Source organism: Natrix helvetica (assembly GCF_964273705.1).
Source record: "Natrix helvetica genome assembly, chromosome: 13".
Classification (NCBI taxonomy): Eukaryota; Metazoa; Chordata; class Lepidosauria; order Squamata; family Natricidae; genus Natrix; species Natrix helvetica.
In genome coordinates this window covers 11086535-11105821 of record NC_138557.1, presented here as the reverse complement: position 1 = coordinate 11105821, position 19287 = coordinate 11086535, and the positions used below count along the sequence as shown (strand labels likewise).

At 43.9% G+C, this 19287-nt stretch overlaps 1 protein-coding gene across 1 annotated transcript; it reads left to right on the top strand.

The window, feature by feature from the left end:
- Window positions 1-1306: 1306 nt before the first annotated feature.
- Window positions 1307-17252, top strand: LOC309398420 (UPF0764 protein C16orf89 homolog). The gene is made up of 8 exons (XM_081965306.1): window positions 1307-1380; window positions 5270-5419; window positions 9039-9186; window positions 9937-10051; window positions 10947-11082; window positions 12545-12649; window positions 13704-13766; window positions 17135-17252. Exons 2-8 carry the CDS (start codon window positions 5287-5289, stop codon window positions 17203-17205), a joined length of 771 nt encoding a protein of 256 aa, XP_081821432.1. The 5' UTR covers window positions 1307-1380; window positions 5270-5286; the 3' UTR covers window positions 17206-17252.
- The last annotated feature ends 2035 nt before the right edge of the window (window positions 17253-19287 follow it).

Sequence of the window (19287 nt, the reverse complement as noted above, 5' to 3'; positions counted from 1 at the left end):
AGGAGGAGTGATTGGTGAAGTTGATAAAAATTGGCTGATTTAATTAAAGAAAAGACAATGATTTTAAAGTAGAATAAAATATGGATTAAAATATAAGAATAAAGACGTGGCATAAAGGGGACAGTTAGAAGCTTGCTTAAAGGAACAGTTAGAAGCTTGCTTAAAGGGACAAGGAAATGTCATCAGCCTTCAATCACAACATGTTCCAGCAAATGTCCCTATGTCAAAAGTCCAAAACCACAAGGTTCAATTAAAGTTCGTTAATGGCACGTAGTCCATACCTGTAACAAAAGGAGAAGTAAGACCCCCATCTCCTTATAAGGCTTTTTCCTCAAGGTAACCAATAAGAAATGTGTTAAGTGTTTCCATGTTACACTGTCTTTGAGAATGTATAAGAATGCGTGCATCAATAATAAAGATTGTTCAGAACTTGCAATGTTGGCCATGGGCTAGCGCTTCTGAACCTGGCTGCCAAATAAACTTTTCCTGTATCCTGAGAAGTCTAAGCCTGTCATTTTCTGCAACAATTTCTTTTGCTGCTGGTTGGAAACCCCATAGGGGCTTTTTGCATGCAATAGGAAAAAAATGGATATGATTTGTGGTGTTAGAAAATATTAGATAATAAAAGAATTTTTTTTCTAAAGAGATAATTATGTAACCATGCTTATATTGAAGAATATAAGAAAGTGGAAACTTCTATTTACCTAAGACAAGAGGCAATGGGTGGAAGCTAATCAAGGAGAGAAGCAACTTAGAACTAAGGAGAAATCTCCTGACAGTTTAGAATAATTAATCAGTGGAACAACTTTCCTCCAGAAGTTGTAAATACCTTTTCTTTGTGTACCTTTGAATTTTTGTTTCTTCTTTTTTCCTTCCATCCTCCCCTCCTTTGTATTATTTTTTTTCCCAGTTTTTTTTTAAAGACATTTCATAACATTATTACAAAAGCAGGAATTTATTTCCTGGATTAGAACTTGTATGCTACTCAACCCTGAGTGACTTTTCAGCGACTCACATCCATCCACAAAACACAATTTGGCTCCTGGAAGAACTTTAGTGGCTCCTTGTAAAAGAATTTAGAGCTTAGCTGTTAATCAGAGCTTTTGGGGCTCTGACGTGCATGCTTGTGTACACAAATCCTACCTATAAAAAGGAGAACAAAGAGAGGTTTTTCACAGTCTATAAAAATCAAATGCAATGCAAAAATGCTGAATTTTGTATTTTTGACTTTGATCTGTCTCGTAAACCTGCAACCCTCCTCTTGTGAAGAAGATAGGAGGAATGCTATCATCTCCTCGATGGAGAAGGCAATTACGTTCCTGGCTGAAAATCATGACAAAATTAACATAGATGCAGTATTGGGATTCTCTACCTTGGAAGGTAACCGTCTGAGTCACTGCTGTGGTGTTTGTTGTTTATTAGACTTAAAAGTTGCCTGCAAAGAAGGGGATCACTTATGGCTTCCAGAAGTTGTGGGCGCTCCACCCCTGGAGATATTTCAGAAAGGGTTGGATAGCAATTTGTCTAGAATGGTACAAGGTGTCCTGCTTGACCAGGGGTTTGGACTAGAACAGCGGTCATCTACTGGTGATCCACGAGAAAATTTTGGCTGTCCGCAGAAAAATTATTTGCATTTTTTATATTGTACAAAAACAGGAGGTCCTCAAACTACGGCCCCTGGGATAGATACATGCAATGAGCGCTTGTGTTGCTGCAGAGAGTCTCCCCCTTCGGGGTCTTTTTGTGTAGGTTCAGAGGGGGGCAGAAATTCGAACTTGGGATCTGCTTCAGCCTCCTGGTGGGGGGCTTTGGGCGAAGGCTGGAGAGAAGCACCGCTGTTGGTGAAGAGCCAGAGGGCCTCGTTCCAGTGGGACTGCATCATGGCCTGGAACTGGCTGACCATCTCAGCCCACTGAGCCTCCAGGCACCGGTACCTGGCCTTGCACTCCCACAGGTCTTCCCTCTCTTGGAAAGCCTATGCTGGTAGTCCTCAGTGAGGTGCTTCTGCTGAGCCTCCTTCTCGGTCAGATCCAATTTGAACTGAGCTGTTTTGCCAACTCTTTCTCCTGGGGGCTGCTTAGCTCCAGCAACTGCTTCCTGTTGGGGTCCTAAGGAGCCCGGGTGGGCAGGCAAGGGGGGACTGGGAGGGGAGGGGCGAGTAGAGGCTGACGAAGCACCCCTCGACGTGAGTGACACCGAGTTGGCCACGCCCACCCAGTCACATGACTACCTAGCCACGCCCACCCAGCCGGTCATTAGGCAGATCATATTAGTGGTCCGCGGGATTTAAAATCATGCCTTGAGGGGTCCCTGAGGTCCGAAAGGTTGGTGATCCCTGGATAGAAGACCTCCAACTTGTTATTCCAACTTGTTATTCTATTAAGGGAAGATGGTTGTTTTGTGTCCTTGGGCTGAGGAACACGTAAGCCTTGTGATGGAGAAGTAAGGAGGAGATTAACTGAAAAGAGGAAGACAGTGACAAGCAGGATAAAGTGATGAGTGATGAATACATTGGGAAGATGACAAAAACCACAAGGATTAAGACATGGTCTTTGAAAGCTGGAGAATGAGAAAGGGGAAAGGAAAGGAGGGAGACACCTTTAAACTTGATTTGAAGATGGTTATTAGAAGTAGGAAGGTTGGTTTGGCAACAAGCAGAAACTCCCGTGTTTTGAGGATGTCCTACAGGTGGATGACTACAAAGAACTATTATGTTGACAGAAGAAAGAAGGGAAGGGAGCAGAAGAGAACCATGGCTGTGATCAAGAAAAGCTTGGAAATTGGATGTTATTTCTAGAGACGGGCAGGGCAGAATGAGTAGGATCAAGAGTAAGATCAGTTCCTGATGTTGCATAACTAATGATGACAGAGTCTGAGCTTTTAAAAACTTAAAATCGAAAACTCCCTCAAATCAAGCTAGACTCTAATGACTCATGGATGCATCCGTGTTAAAACCAACCACAAAAGGTTTGTTCCTCCCCAAATTGTTGGAAGTGTAAAAAAAAACCACCAGGCACTTTTTATCATAGGTGGTGGACGTGCAATGAGGCAAAAAAAATATTGGAAAATGATTCAATCATGGTTAGAACAAATGGTGGGAGAACAAAATATGTTTAAACCAGAAACTTTTCTCCTAGGTATAATACCGGAGGGGGTTTAAGAAAGATACACTTTATTTAATTATACATGTACTAACTGTGGCTCTCAGAACTTATGCGCAATATTGGAAAAAAGAAAATACACCATCAGAGCTAGATATAATCAGAAAAGTGTTGGCCTGCACGGAAGCAGATAGGCTCACTCTTGGACTTAAAAATAAAGGGGAATCAGAATATTTTGAAGTCTGGAACAGATTTTATGATTGGTGTAAGACAAGGTGACAAGACTGGAACAAACTGTATATATTGTGATTGGACAGAAGGATAGACAATGTATTAAGTAGGCTAATAGTTCCTGGTTGAGACTAGCTGTACATAATGCGAATGTATGGTCACTTCGACTTCACGGTACTGCATTGTTTTAAATGTAAAAATAATAAAAATATATTCAAAAAAAAAAAGTTTGTTCCTGCCCTCTTACAAAATGGTTTTATGACTTCTAGTTCAGCCCTAAGAATTCTCATCCAAATGTTAACTACAGGACTACTAAATAGCATTGGTAGTATATTATGGTGTTGGGTTTCTCCCACAATGCTGGAGATGTTTTATAAAATAGGAAATTGTCATTAGTGCAGATGGGTGGTTGAATAATCTGGAAATTAGCCCTCACAGAAGCAGTTAGATGGTCAGCTTCCTTAGATACCGAATTATAACATCTATCCTATTGTGGCACTATATGATAGCATATTATGGTGATTTAAACTACCTTTTCTCCATCATTTTCTTAAAAGAACTTTTGTAGTCTAATTGCTGCCTCTGCAATTTTTGACCGTGTAAGAAATGCAATATCCGTTATTTCAACTAAATTTGCATATCAGCCATTGCATGACCTCTGTAGATGCCATACGCAAAATAAAATAAAATAAATAATGATTTTATCATGGTTTATATGTTAATTTCATGTTTATCTTGTATATTGTACTGACCACATATTTTACATATGTTCTGCTGATGCTCTGCTTACCCACAGTTGTGTTTTGAATGCAAAATGTGCTTTACTAGTGGTTGTATATCAGTGGTTGCATATCCTCTGTAGATTCCATACGCTAAATAAACAAATAAATGAATAATCTAGAAATGACTGTTTGGGAAATTTATGATGAGAGAGAGTCAAGAACTTCAGTTGTCTTAGAGTGACCCAAATGCCAACCCATTTCAGATGGAGGTTGTATTGTAATATTTGTTCATAACTAGCTTCTTCTAAACTCCAAGGAGGTCTCCTCTACCAAATATTCTGGTGCCATCCCCTTTTTGGAGAAAATCTTTGTGGTCGCTAGGAGTCGAAGGTGATCTGATGGCAATCAATCAATCAACCCCCTTCTTGTCTTGTTGTTACATTTCCTGTTCTGACCCAGGCTTCCCAAGAGCATGAAGAAAACTCCTGGTTCCGACAAAAAACCCTTTTATTAATTTCCTGTGAATTCTGCTCATTCACATCCAGGAGAGTCTCTCAAGGGAGGATTTACAGTCACAGACCTTATCTGACTTGGAGAGCTGCCAGGCCGAACTCTGAAAAATTTGGCAAGGAGTCTCGGAGAGTCACGAACCAATGAAACAAACTATTGTCCCCTGCAAACTCCATTCCACTTTCGCTCCTCTTTTATTTCCTCTGGGAGGGGTCATTCATCGTCCACCTGTGGCCTTACTCCCAAGTAGACCCCTGTTATTTAGCTGTTCCCATCGTCTGGCAACTCCGTGTATGCACACACTGGGAACGGGCTCCAGCTGTTCATCTGCCTCACTGATGTCTGACTCCGAAGGCAGCTGATAACTGTCGGACGACTCTGGCCCACTCTCTGCCTCCAACACAGAGCCTTCCCCGGACTCCAGAACTGGCCCAGGTTCCTCCCCAACCTCCTCACTGTCCGAATCTGCTGCCAGCTGCGCTGGCCGCTGGAGGGCCACAACATTTTCACCTCTTTCAAAAGCACCAAAATGAATTGGAAAAGCTTTGCAACGCGTAACATCACATTTGTGTTATTCCATCTCCCTTGAATTCTGAGATATAGTTTGAATTCCATCTCTTCTATTCTCCCTCCCTCCCTCCTTCCCTCCCTCCCTCCCTCCCTCCCTCCCTCCCTCCCTCTCTCTCTCTCTCTGCAAAACTCTAGCGTACTTGAAGGTGGTAATGGAGGCATGGAAAGAACAGCTGGAATTAACCATCGAGCAGCAGAGAATCCTGGTGATGAGGGAGAAGCTGTTGACCTTCATGGAGAAGGCAGCCCAAGATATTGAAAAGCAGGATCCGGTTTCCTACAAAGGTATTTGCATTTATTAGTTTGTCAAACATATACAAGATAACAGGTATGTATAAACATGAACAGGAACAAAAAGAAATGAGTACAAATAAATGGGGACCGTAGGACAGGGACGGTAGGCATGCTGGTGCGCTTATGCACGCCCCCTTTATGGACCTCTTAAAAGAATGGGGCGAGGTCCACGGTAGACAGTTTAAGGTTGAAGCTGTGGGGGTTTGAGGATGTAACAACGGAGTCAGGTAGAGCATTCCAGGCGTTGACCCCTCTGTTGCTGAAGTCGTATTTTCTGCAATCGAGTTTGGAGCGGTTTACTTTGAGTTTGTATCATTTTTTCTGCCCGAGTATTATTGAGGTTGAAGCTGAAGAAGTCGTTGACAGGTAAGACATTGTAGCAGACAATTTTGTGCACTGTGCTTAGATCATAACGCAAACGGCGCAGTTCCAGATTGTCCAAGCCCAAAATGTTAAGCCTGGTGGCATTGGGAATTCTTTTGTGAGCAGAGGAGTTGAGGATTCTTCCTGTGAAATACTTCTGGACCCCTTCAAGTGTATTCATGTCCAATGTACAGTGTGGATTCCAGCTGTATTCGAGAATCGGTCTGGCAAAGGTTTTGTATGCCCTAGTTAGCAATACAGTGTTACCGGAGAAGCAGCTTCGCAAAATTAGGTTAACAACTCTTAATGCCTTTTTGGCAATGCTGTTACAGGGAGCTCTGGGGCTTAGATCATTTGAGATGAGTACTCCCAGGTCTTTGACTGAGTGAGGGTCGTCTACTCATAGGCATGTCTAGTTGAACTAAGAGAAGGACTAGGGGTGATATGATGGCCATGTCTTTATTCTGCTGTTACAGGGAGCTCTGGGGCTTAGATCGTTTGAGATGAGGACTCCCTTGACAGAGTGGAGGTAGAAGATGCAACTGTTATGTCAGTAGAATTAGCTAACCATGGTTAGGAAAGGTAGGTCCCCGTGTCTGCCAGGGACAAAGGTCTGATGTGAATCATTTCATAAGTCTGGGAAAGAAAACTTTCCATCGCCAAGAGCTGTTAAGACTTGCACACTTCAATGCCAGAGTTCCTGAGCCAACATGACTGGAAGAGGAATTCTGGGAGTTGAAGTCCACAAGTCTTAAAGCTGTCAAGTTTGAACACCCCTGGGTTTTTTTTTCTAAAGGGTTAGGGATGCAAGGGTCTTGTAACTTGACAGCTTTAAGACTTGCGTGCTTCAAATGCCAGAGTTCCTGAGCCAACATGACTGGAAGAGGAATTCTGGGAGTTGAAGTCCACAAGTCTTAAAGCTGTCAAGTTTGAACACCCCTGGGTTTTTTTTTCTAAAGGGTTAGGGGTGTAAGGGTCTTGTAACTTGACAGCGTTAAGACTTGCACTCTTCAATGCCAGAGTTTCTGAACCAACATTTTGGTTGCTAAGCAAGTGCGTTGTTAAGTGAGTTTCACCACATTTTACAAGTTGGCCATGCCCACCCAATCACATGGCCGGCAAGCCACTCCCTCCTGGTCAAATGGCCGGCAAGCCACTCCCACAAAGCAGGCCACACCTACAGAAGAAGTTCTAAAAAAATTTGAAACCCACCACTGATATATACATACATACTAGCATGAAGTCAGGATACTCCTCCCTCTCCTACTTATCTTCCAAGTTACTTGTGTTGTGCTGGGGATTTCTTCATTATTTTAAGCAATGGTGTGTTTGTTTTATGGCTCATATTATACCTTTAGGGAGCGTTCGGCACAAAACAGCCAGAAATTAGCAATGATTTTCAACAATTGTTGTTAGAAGAGACTCTGAGAGGTACAAAGGAGAGCTCGGGGACTATATATCGCCCTGGGAAGGCAATTACCCACTCCTGCCAAAGGAACGCAGGAGATTATTTTATTCTGGGTGAGATAATTGCTCTTCCTAGCTCTGGAATCTAATTTGAAAGCCATGAAAATAAATCTGGGGTTTTCTGCATGCAATTATAGCTCTTTTGCCAGCAAACCGTGGCCCAATCTGTGAATACCAGTTGCTGGCAACATGGAAAGAGAGAGAGCAGCTGACACAGTTAAAAGTGTTGGCTAGAAACAGGGAGACCTGGGTTCAAATCCATTTTTTCTTAGGGGAAAAGTGCTTTCAAACATAGCTTCAGCCTCAGTAAGTTGTTACTACAGTTAGTCCTCAACTTACAACCACAAACTGGGATCGGAGTTTCCATTGCTAAGCGAGGTAGGTGTTAAGTGAGTTGCACCCAATTCTACAATCATTTTTGCCACAGTTGTTAAGTCATCCGGGTGCTGGTTGTCCCAAAGGTGCTTTTTCAAAAGGCAACTGGACTTTCTTTTGAAGACATTTTACTTCTCATCCAAGAAGCTTCTTCAGTTCTGGAGAAGTGAAATTCTGAACTGAAGAAGCTCATCAGACGAGAAGCGAAACGTCTTCAGGGAAAGCAAAAATTCCAGTTATCTTTTGAAAAAGCACTTCGGGGATTTAACTTGTGATCTCATGAAACGGAGAAGGGGGAAGACTTCCTAAAACCTTCCTCTTATATTCAGGTCGGGAAATGAACATCTGAAAATGTGCGCCAACTCTTTTAGCGATGACCTCAATAGAATTCTGGGATTCGTTATGCCAACATATAGTAGAACCTCTAATCATGACCATAATTCCTTCCATAACTTTGGTCGCAAACAGATTTGGTCATGACCAGTGGTGGGATTCAAAAATTTATACTACCGGTTCTGTGGGAGAGGCTTGGTGGGTGTGGTGTGGCTTACTGGGCATGGCGTGGCTTGTTGGGCATAGCTTGTTGGGCATGGCAGGGGAAGGATACTGCAAAATCTCCATTCACACTCCAGGGAAAGGATACTGCAAAATCCCCATTCACACTCCAGGCGAAGGATACTGCAAAATCCCCATTCCCTCCCCACTCCAGGGAAAGGATACTGCAAAATCCCCATTCACACTCCAGGCGAAGGATACTGCAAAATCCCCATTCACACTCCAGGCGAAGGATACTGCAAAATCTCCATTCCCTCCCCACTCCAGGGGAAGGATACTGCAAAATCTCCATTCCCTCCCCACTCCAGGGGAAGGATACTGCAAAATCCCCATTCCCTCCCCACTCCAGGGAAAGGATACTGCAAAATCCCCATTCCCTCCCCACTCCAGGGAAAGGATACTGCAAATTCCCATTCCCTCCCCATTCCAGGGAAAGGTTACTGCAAAATCCCCATTTCCTCCTGATCAGCTGGGACTCAGGAGGCAGAGAATAGATGGGGGCGGGGCCAGCCATTGGTGGTATTTGCCAGTTCTCCTAACTACTCAAAATTTCTGCTACCAGTTCTCCAGAACCTTTTCAGAACCTGCTGAATATCACCTCTGGTTGTGACCCAAACCTAATGTTGGAAAGTTGGCGCTTACAAAAAAAATGGTGCAGAAGGGGAAATGGGCCACGACCCCCCCCCCAAAAAAAAAATGTGTATTTTTTTTATCTGAACCTGATTTGGTCGTTGTCAAAAACGTTTGTGACCAGAAGTTCCATTGTACTGAGAAGACAAATTGAATGACTGTAAGTCTCAAGCAAAGCCCTAAGCAATCCTTCTCTCTTTCCCATTTTTCTCCCCCTCAGAGTTTGCTCCAGCTTTAAAACCAGGATTTTGGAAGGTCCCTCAGGAATGGAAAAAGATTAATGATTCTGTTCCTTATTCCCCAACAAGAGGGAACTGTCTGGATTTAAAAACCAGTAATTTCTGCATCTCGGCCGTATTAGGAACACAGTAAGTATCTGCTTTGATTTTCCTTTTACCTACGGTGCCTTCAGGGGCTCAGCGGCTAAGACGCTAAGCTTGTCGATCAGAAAGGTCGGCAGCTCAGAGGTTCGAATCCCTAGCGCTGCGTAACGGAGTGAGCTCCCGTTACTTGTCCCAGCTTCTGTCATCCTAGCAGTTCGAAAGCACGTAAAAAATGCAAGTAGAAAAATAGGGACCACTTTGGGTGGAAAGGGAACAGTGTTCCGTGTGCCTTCAGCATTGAGTCATGCCGGCCACATGACCACGGAGACGTCTTCGGACAGCGCTGGCTCTTCAGCTTAGAGATGAGCAACGCCCCCTAGAGTCAGGAACAACTAGCACATATGTGCGAGGGGAACCTTTACTTTTACCTTTAAGGTGTCTTCTCCCCCTAAACAGGTAGTCCTCGACTTAAAACCACTTGTAACTGTTGAACGTTACTGGAAGAGGTGACTTATAACCGGTCATTGAAGATACAACCATCATAGAATCCCCAAGTAATCAAAATCAGGGCTTAGTATCGCTTATTAGTACTGCTTCATAAATCCTTACTAAGACCACACCTGGAATACTGCATCCAGTTTTGGTCACCACATTACAAAAAGGATGTTGAGACTTTGGAAAAAGGCTGACTCGGTAAACCACTTAGAGAGGGCTGTAAAGCACTGTGAAGCGGTATATAAGTCTATAAATACTATCTAGGTAGTGCTAGAGCTTATCTAATTTGCTTTCCAACAGGGATTCCTCCGACGTATGTTGGATTCCAGATAATTGCACCAGTCTGATGATAAACACTCATTGCAACAGCTATTCGCTGTCCCACCAACTCTTTTACTTTCTGTTTGCCAAGATGGTAAGAAAATGCCCGTGTTTGCTTGTTTGTTCACTAAACAAATGTCTGTAGGTGTCCAATTTACACGAGATGACTCTGGATCACGTTGCCAGAGTGGTTAGAACCATCATCGTAGGATGAAGAGTGAAGGAAAGCTTGGGAGATCTTTAATCCATTTGCAAAGATCTTGGACAGAAGGACAAATATTTGGGGGGAGGGAGGTGTAGAGTTTAGTGGACTGGCTGGGGAATTCTAGGAGTTGGAGTCCAACATCTTTTTTAAAAAAGTTTTTTTTAATTTACTTTCAATTTTAAAAATATAAACATTCCATCTTTCTATAAGCAGTGTATCGTCTGGGTACAAATATTTCTGTGCAACATTCTTCCATAAGTTATAATACATTGAATATTTAAAACATTGTAAAGCTCTACAATTCCTTCTTAACATATCTTCTAATAAGAATACAATAATAACATTAAACATAGTTATTCTCATAATACTAGCACTAAAAATGGTCATTTTATTCTTAGCTCTATCTTGATATATTTTCTATTCTTCTTTTTACCTACTGGTACTTCTGTTTCCAATTTCCTTTTTTATTCTCTAACCATTGATAAAACACTTCGCAACATCTTTAATTTGACAAAAAAAAAAAAAAAACCTGGTATAAACCCTACATTTGGAAGCCCCACCTGTAGGAAATTTAAGTGCAAATGTCGTGTTTGCAATTTTGTATTTTGAGTCAGATCTTTCATGCTTTAAAGGCATTTTAAAAAAGCTTTATCTTTTGTTAATTTTCTTCTATCAATTGCTTTGTGATATAACTAGAACATTCGGGTTGCAAGATGAATGTAGCAATCAATCAATCAATATTTTATCCCACCTTTTGTTTATATTCTCATCCTTCTCTCTCCAGCAAGCGTGCCCTAATTCGCTCTTCCAAAATGCCGGATACTATGAAAACGTCTTCTGTGATTTGATGATGCAAACCAATCGCAATATCGAAAAGAACAATCTGATCGACAATTTTGGAGACCTCTTTACAGAAAACAGTAAGTGATTTCTGAGGTCCTTGGTGCTCTCTAAGCTTGGAAGTTTTCTTGCAAATGTTTCATTACCCAACTAGTGTTCTGACTTAGGCTTCCTGATACAGTAAAAAGCACACATTTAGTCCCCAAAACCCTCTTTTTATTTCAATAGCTGTGAATTACGTTCATTCACAGCCCGTAATGAGTCACAAATAGTTTGTAAAGAGTCCGACAGAAGTCTGCCAAAGTCCTTCAGGATAAGGCTGATAAGCATCCACCTTTATCTCCTTTGAAACGCTGCCAAAGACTTAATTGCTCTGTATAAAATTAGCTTTGCAAGGCCATATGGAGCACAGAGTCAAAACAGAGCTTCAGAATTTAAACCGACCAGCATGAACAAAGTTGCTTCCTGCAAAGGCTCATGTGCCTTTGCTCCTCCTTTATGTCTTATGGAAGGGGACAATCATCTTCGAGCCTTACTCCCCAGTCGCCCCTTTTGTCTTAACTGTTCTTGCTTTCTGGAAGCTCTGCGCATGCGCGCACTGGGAACAGACTCCCCCTGTTCCTCTTCCTTGCTGATGTCCGACTCTGGAGGCTCCGGACACAGCACATAATTCCTGGATGGCCCTGGCCTCCTCTCTGCTTCGGACGCAGAGCCCTCATCCGAGCCTTCCCCAGCCTCTAGGACTGGCCCATGTTCCTCCCCAACCTCCTCACTGTCCAACTCTGTTGCCTGTCCGCAGGCTGCCAGCAGATCACAAACTGGGTAACGTCATCAGTGCTGGAAAGGGGTGGGATTTGTTCATTATTTATTTCCAAGTGGCTTGGCCTATCAGAGTTGGGGATGTTGTTGTTGTTTTCTTCTTTGAATGGGTTGATTGCGTTACTGTTTGATTGTTTGCTGCTGGTATTAATCCTGGTATTAATCTATGTTTAGCTGGCTAGTGGAGTGGCCCATTTGTTTCTTTCTTAGCTTTTTACATTTCCTCTTTGGAATAGCAACAGCAAAAGCACTTAGACTTATATACCGCTTCACAGTGCTTTACAGCCCTCTCTAAGCGGTTTACGGAGTCAGCCTCTTGCCCCCAACAATCTGGGTCTTTATTTTACCGACCTCAGAAAGATGGAAGGCTGAGTCAACCTTGAGCCTGGTGAGATTCCAACTGCCAAATTGCAGGCAGCCGACGATCTGCAGATGTACCCTGCAGTACTGCATTCTAACCACTGCACCACCAGGGATCATACGTTGTGCAAATGTTATTTATCTCTATGTGCTCATTGATGGTCGATTAACTGGGGGCTTCCAGGAATTCTCTTGGATTTAGCTTAATCTAGGATGTACACATTAAGTGACCTCTTCAAAATGAGCAGGCAATTTCCAGTCCTTTCTTAATCTTGTAAGGAATAGATCTTTTTTTTCCCGTCTCTCAATCCTCGAGTTGCGCTAACCAGATCATCAATCAACTCGCATCTTCTCTCCTCACAGTTATGTTTTGTGCGCTAGCTGGATTCTCAGATTTCTTCCAGACTTCCTGGCTCGACCGCATTCTCAACTGGCAGAAACAGGACAAAGGATGTTTCTGGATGTACAGTAAGTAGATCGCAGGACTTTGGGACCATCGGTGACTTGTGTTTCTCCAAAAAAAAAAATCATCCAGATGAGTACATGTAGTCCTTTACTTAATGATCGCAACTGAGCTCACAATTTTCACTGCTAAGTTTACAGGTGATCTCGGGGTGGGATTGAAAAATGTTAGCGACCGGTTCTCTGCCCAGTTGCTGGATGGGTGTGGCCATGGTGGGCGTGGCCTACTCGACCTCCTACACCACGGTAGGGAGGGGCGTTTTCGCCCTCCCCGGGCTCTCGAGGCTTTTCCCGAGCCTCCAGGAGGGTGAAAATGGCCTCACTCCCGGGCTCCGGAGGCCGGAAACTGGCCCGTTTCCAGACTTTTGGGAAACCCATTTTTCACCCACCCAGAGCCTCTGCGTGGGCCCTGCACTTACCTGGCATGATGAATGGGCTGTGTGACAAAACGCCCTCTCAGCGAACCGGTAGTAAACGGGTTAGGAACCGACCACTGCCCTTGACCCCTCCCTCCATCTCAGCCTGGTCATCTCCTACACCCGTGATGGCGAACCTATGGCACACATGCCACAGCTGGCATGTGGAGCTATTTGTAGGGCACGCAAGGAGTTGCCCCGTCAGCTCCAGCACGCCACTGCCCCACCCCCACCCCACCCATCCCCTCCGGAGGGTGAAAAACAACCCAACGCGCAAACCGGAAGTTCGGGAATGGACTTCTGGTTTGCACATTGGGCTATTTTTCTCCCTTCGGAGGCTTCAGGTAAGGTCGCGCGGGGGGTGGGGGGTGTCGCACGCATAGACTTATGAGTGTGGGCACACCTGCGCATGACCCCTCCTGCGCTCCCCCTGCCTTTGGCACACAATGGGAAAAAGATTACCCATCACTGGCCTACACCAATGTTTTGAGCATTGGACTATTTAGGCAAATTCAAGAAAACAGTCTAATCTCAAGGTAGAGTATAAAAACAAAGAGATTGCAGCATGCTGAATTAGATTTCCAAAGAAAGAAGACTAGTCTCTTTTTCCAGCAAGTGATTCATTTCTTCTCTCCATCTACTAGCTTCTTCCAACAATAAGGGCCAGGTGAGAAGAAGGACAAAGAGGTCAGAGAAACTCATTGAAGGTAAATCTCTTCATAGTTGGGACCCAGGGATTGGATTTGTCTAGTGAAAAGAAGGACTAAGAGCAACGTAACTGCAGTGCTCCAATACTTGAGGGGCTCCTACAAAGACGGGGGGGAGGGGGGGTGTCCATCCAATTATTTTCCAAAGCACCAGAAGGTAAAACGAGAAGCTATAGATGGAAATTAACTAAAGCGAGAACAAACCTAGATCTAAGAAGAAACGTCTGGTCGCCACGATGTAGAAAAGATGCGGAGACTCTAGAAAGAGTGCAGAGAAGAGCAACAAAGAGGATTAGGGGACTGGAGACTAAAACATATAAAGAACGGTTGCAGGAATTGGGTATGTCTAGTTTGATGAAAAGAAGGAGTAGGGGAGACATGATAGCAGTCTTCCAATATCTCAGGGGTTGCCACAAAGAAGAGGGAGTCAAGCTATTCTCCAAAGCACCTGAGGGCAGAACAAGAAGCAATGGATGGAAACTGATCAAGGAGAGAAGCAACTTAGAACTAAGGAAAAATTTCTTGACAGTTGGAACAATTAATCAGTGGAACAGCTTGCCTCCAGAAGTTGTAAATGCTCCAACACTGGAAGTTTTTAAGAAGAGACTGGACAATCATTTGTCTGGTGTAGGGTTTCCTGCCTAGGCAGGGGGTTGGACTAGAAGACCTCCAAGGTCCCTTCCAACTCTGCTATTGTATTGTACTGTATTGTATTGTATTGTATTATTCTTGGCAATTAGAAGAATGAGTGGGAAAAGGTTGCCTCCAGAAGCTGTGGGAGCTCCATCACTGGAGGCTTTCAAGAAGAGACCGGACAGCCATTGGCCTGAAATGCTGTAAGGTCTCCTGCTCGAGCAGGAGGTGGGACGAAAAGACCTTCAAGGTCCCTCCCAACTCTATTATTCTACGATCTATGTTTAATTTTCTAAGAGCATAAGAAATTAATAAGAATTTAACCATGAGTCTTTGCGGGAAGCAGGATTTCTGACTTTCTGCTGGAACTAACATTTGCAGGAATGGTATCCAATATTCAATGGTTTTCTTTTCCCCAGGAATAAATAACAAACGTGTGTGTGTGTTGTGTTGTGTTGTGTTGTGTGTGCGTATATGTACGCACACACATACACATACACACGTTTATCTTTCTTCATTTTTAACTACACATAGTTCTTGTTTTACAACGAACAGGGTTAATGAGCATTAATTAACCAATAGCCAATGGTTTTCTTTTCCAAAGGAACAAAGAATCGTTTGTGTGTATATTATGTCTAGTGCAGGGGTCGGCAACCTTAAACACTTAAAGAGCCATTTGGACCCGTTTCCCACAGAAAAGAAAACACCGGGAGCCACAAAACGCTTCCCCTGCCTGACTATCTCCTCAGCGGCCACAAAACAAGCATATGTATTTAAATTAAAGGATCTGTTTTCTTCTGAAACGTTCCTTTTCTTGGATTTAACCATGGTTGGCCTACCAGGGGGTCGAAAAGCTCAATAAATCACGTTCTGGCGGGTGTCGCACATTGGCAGTTGCGATGCATATTTTGAGTGACAGGGAGCCGCAGCAGAGGGCTGAAAGAGCCACGTGCGGCTCCAGAGCCGTAGGTTGCTGGCCCCTGGTCTAGCGTATTGAAGAGAAGGATTAGAGAGGCCATGACAGCTGCCTTCCGGTACTTGAGGGGCTCACACAGGAAGCAGGGGATGGACTTAGTCTCCAAAACACCTTGAGGGCAGGACAAGAAGCAATGGGTGGAAGATCATGAAAGAGAGATCCAACTTAGAACTAAGAAGAAATGTCCTAACAGTGAGAACAATTGATCAATGGAACAGAAGTTGCCTTCAGAAGTTGTGGGAACTTCATCACTGGAAGCTTTCAAGAAGAGGCTCGACTGCCGTCTGTCAGAAATAATGTAGGGTTTGGGTTGGACTAGATCGGCGATGGCGAACCTTTTTTGGCTCGCGTGCCATAAGTGGGGGGAGCACAGGGGGTCGTGTGCGGGTGTGCCGCACCCATAATGCAATGTGCGACACACACACACCCCAGTGCTCATGCGTGCACTACAGGCGCTCCCCCCATTTTTACATGCTTTTTTCGGCCTCCCCAGGCTCCAGAGGCTTTATAGGAGCCTGGGGAGGATGAAAACAGCCTCCCCCGCACCCCCAGACGCCCTCCAGAGGCTTCAGGAGGCTTCCCTGACGCCTTCGGAGTGCTCAAGATGGCCCTCCGAACAAACCGGAAGTCACTTCCGGTTTGCTTGGAGGGTCGTTTTGAGCGTTCCGAAGGCTTCAGGAGGCTTCCCTAAAGCCTCCGGAGCAGTCAAAACGACCCTCCGAGCAAACTGAAAGTCCGTTCCCGAACTTCCGGTTTGCCCGTAGGGCCATTTTTTTGCTCTCCGGAGGCTTCACAGAAGCTCATGAAGCCTCCGGAGGGCCTCGGGGGGGGGCAGGGAGGGTCTTTTAGCCCTCCCCAGACTCGTATAAAGCCTCTGGAGCCTGGGGAGGGCGAAAAATGGCTTTAAAAAAGGGTGAACTCAGCTGGCCAGTGCGCACATGCATGCCCTGACAAATAGCTCCGCGTGCCACCTGTGGCATCACTGGACTAGATGATCTGTAAGATCCCTTCCGACTCTGTTAATCTGAATCTATCTAAGATGATCAAAGCAGGCCTGGAGGCTAAAACATACGCTGAACGGTTGCAGGAACTGGGCCTGGCTAGTCTAGTGAAGAGAAGGACCAGGGGAGACAGGAGAGCATCTTCTAGTATTTGAGGGGCTGCCACAGAGAGGAGGGGGTCAAACTATTTCCCAAAGCACCCGAAGGCCAGAGAAGGAATAATGGATGGAAACTAAACAAGGAGAGATTCAACCTGGAAATAAGGAGGAATTTTCTGACAGTGAGAGCAATCAACCCATGGAACAGAAGTTGCCTTTGGAGGTTGTGGGAGCTTCATCCCTGGAAGCTTTCAAGAAGACAATGGACAGCCATTTGTCCAGAATGCTATCTCCTGCCTTAAGCAGGGGGTTAGACTAGATCAGGGGTCCCTAACACCCACTATTAGGCTGTGGCCTATTCACAACTGGGCCGCAGGTCAGCACATACCTACCCATGTGTGCAACTCAACTTGCACCAGCAGTGGGCCGGAGACGGGTAAAACATCTGCAGTCTGACTTGCAGTTGAGCTACGTGTGCCTGTGCAACGACCCCCAACTTCCCACAAGTCAAGCTGCGTGTGTGTGTGCCAGCCTCTGTCTTGCACAGCCCGGTTCCAGCTTCTCTTCCCCCCCCCCCTCCAGCTGGGCTGCCAAGGTGCAAAGATTATGGACCTCTGAAGTCCTTTGCAGCCTTATGATTCGATGTTCTTTCCATTGCAGGGACCTGCTCTTCCCATAACACGGCTGTGTCTGTTGGAGCACTTGGGGGCTTCCTCTTGTATGGCGTCTGATGATCTTTGGACCTCTTTATCACAGTCTAAACCCAACTTTCTCTTTCCTATAATAAATGTCTGACTTCATCTGAAAGCAAGCTTGTTTTCTTTTTCTTTTCTTTTTTTAAAAAAAGCAACCGATACCTCCCTCACCCCAAAACTGGTTGTCTTCGAGATGTATCGAGCCACGCATCTCATCCTGAAGCCCTCTAGAAAGCTAGAGGAGACGCGTTTTCCATCAGCTCTAAAATAGTGGAACAACTTGCCTCAAGAAGTTGTGAATTCTCCAACACTGGAAGTTTTTAAGAGGATGTTGGATAATCATTTGTCTGAAACGGTATAGGGTTTCCTGCCTAGGCAGGGTGTTGGACTAGAAGACCTCCAAGGTCCCTTCCAACTCTGCTATTCTATTCTATTCTCTCTCCCTATTCTATTCTATTCTATTCTATTCTGTTCTGTTCTATTCTATTCTGTTTTATTCTTATTCCATTCCATTCTTCTGTTTGGTTTGATTCTATTCTGTTCTGTTCGGTTCAGTTCCATTCCATTCTTCTGTTCTGTTCTTTTCTGTTCTGTTGTTCCATTCCATTCCATTTTCTGTTGTGTTCTATTCTATTCTATTCTATTCTATTCTATTCTATTCTATTCTATTCTTATTCCATTCCATTCTTCTGCTCTGTTTCTTTTCTGTTCTGTTGTTCCATTCCGTTCCGTTCCGTTCCATTCCATTTTCTGTTCTGTTCTATTCTATTCTATTCTATTCTATTCTATTCTATTCTATTCTTATTCCATTCTTCTGTTCTGTTTCGTTCCGTTCCATTCCATTCCATTCTTCTGTTCCGTTCCATTCCATTCCCTTCTCTTCTCTTCCCTTCCTTTCTATTCTTATTCTACTCTACTCTACTCTACTCTACTCTACTCTACTCTACTCTATTCTGAAAGAATAAGTAAAATAAAAGGGCCTTACCATAGAATTAAGTGGTTTAAACAATGCTCTACAGAGAGGTCTCCTAAGGTGTTGTAAATCATGAATACTCTTCCACCTGGAAAACTGATTTATATCCTGCCAGCTCCTATCAAGAATTTGGCACATTTAAGAGATGTTACATCATCTCGGGAAGGTCCATTGTTTCAGCCTTTTCTTGCCCTTCAGATCTATTTTTGCATTGGGAATTGAACCAGAAAATCAATTTTGCAAAACGGTTCTTGCAAGTCTGAGAGGACTTACAGAAAGCCTGGTCTTTAAGGCCCAGCTTTGTTAGAATAGAATAGAATTCTTTATTGGCCAAGTGTGATTGGACACACGAGAAATTAGACTCCGGCGCAGAAGCTCTCAGTGTACATTACAAGCATCAAAGCAATAAATCATAATCAAAAAATACAAATATGTATTTTAGAGTTCAGAGAAAAGCAACAAAGACGACAAGGGGACTGAAGGCTAAAACATATGAAGACCGGTTGCAGGAATGGCTAGCTCAATGGTGGAATACACATTTTTTTACTACCAGTTCTGTGGGCATGGCTTTGTAGGCGTGGCAGGGGAAGGATACTGTAAAATCCCCATTCCCTCCCCACTCTCAAATTTTCTGCTACCGGTTCTCCACAACCTATCAGAATTGGCTGAATACCACCTCTGGTCTAGTTTAATGAAAAGAAGGACTAGGGGAGACATGATAGCAGTCTTCCAATATCTCAGAGGCTGCCACAAAGAAGAGGGAGTCCAGCTATTCTCCAAAACACCTGAAGGCAGGACAAGAAGCAACGGGCGGAAAGACTCAGAAGGCTAAATGAAAATTCTGTACAACTGCCACCTCTGTCTTAATCAGTGGGGGAAGCCTGGTCTCTGAACTTTTTGTCTCAATCAGCCATTTACATTTAATTCATTAATTAGTTTAATTAATAATTTAGGTTTAATAGTAAAAGACTGGTTAATAACTACAATGCATCGTAAAAGCTTCAGAAGGAAAGGAATGTTTGTGGATCGTTTGTTTCGTGGTAGTTTCTAAGTTGTTAGTTTTTCAAATCTTTTTTTTTTAAATGGAAACAACTTGACCAAAATCTGTCATATATCGAGACCATTAAAATCAAAAGGTTAAAAAA

Excerpts from the sequence above, each read along its gene's own strand:
- LOC309398420 (XM_081965306.1), top strand. The coding sequence starts at position 5,287 with ATGGAGGCATGGAAAGAACAGCTGGAATTAACCATCGAGCAGCAGAGA. Across the intron at positions 5,420-9,038 it reads GGATCCGGTTTCCTACAAAG|AGTTTGCTCCAGCTTTAAAA; the intron begins GTATTTGCATTT and ends TCTCCCCCTCAG. Across the intron at positions 9,187-9,936 it reads TCGGCCGTATTAGGAACACA|GGATTCCTCCGACGTATGTT; the intron begins GTAAGTATCTGC and ends GCTTTCCAACAG.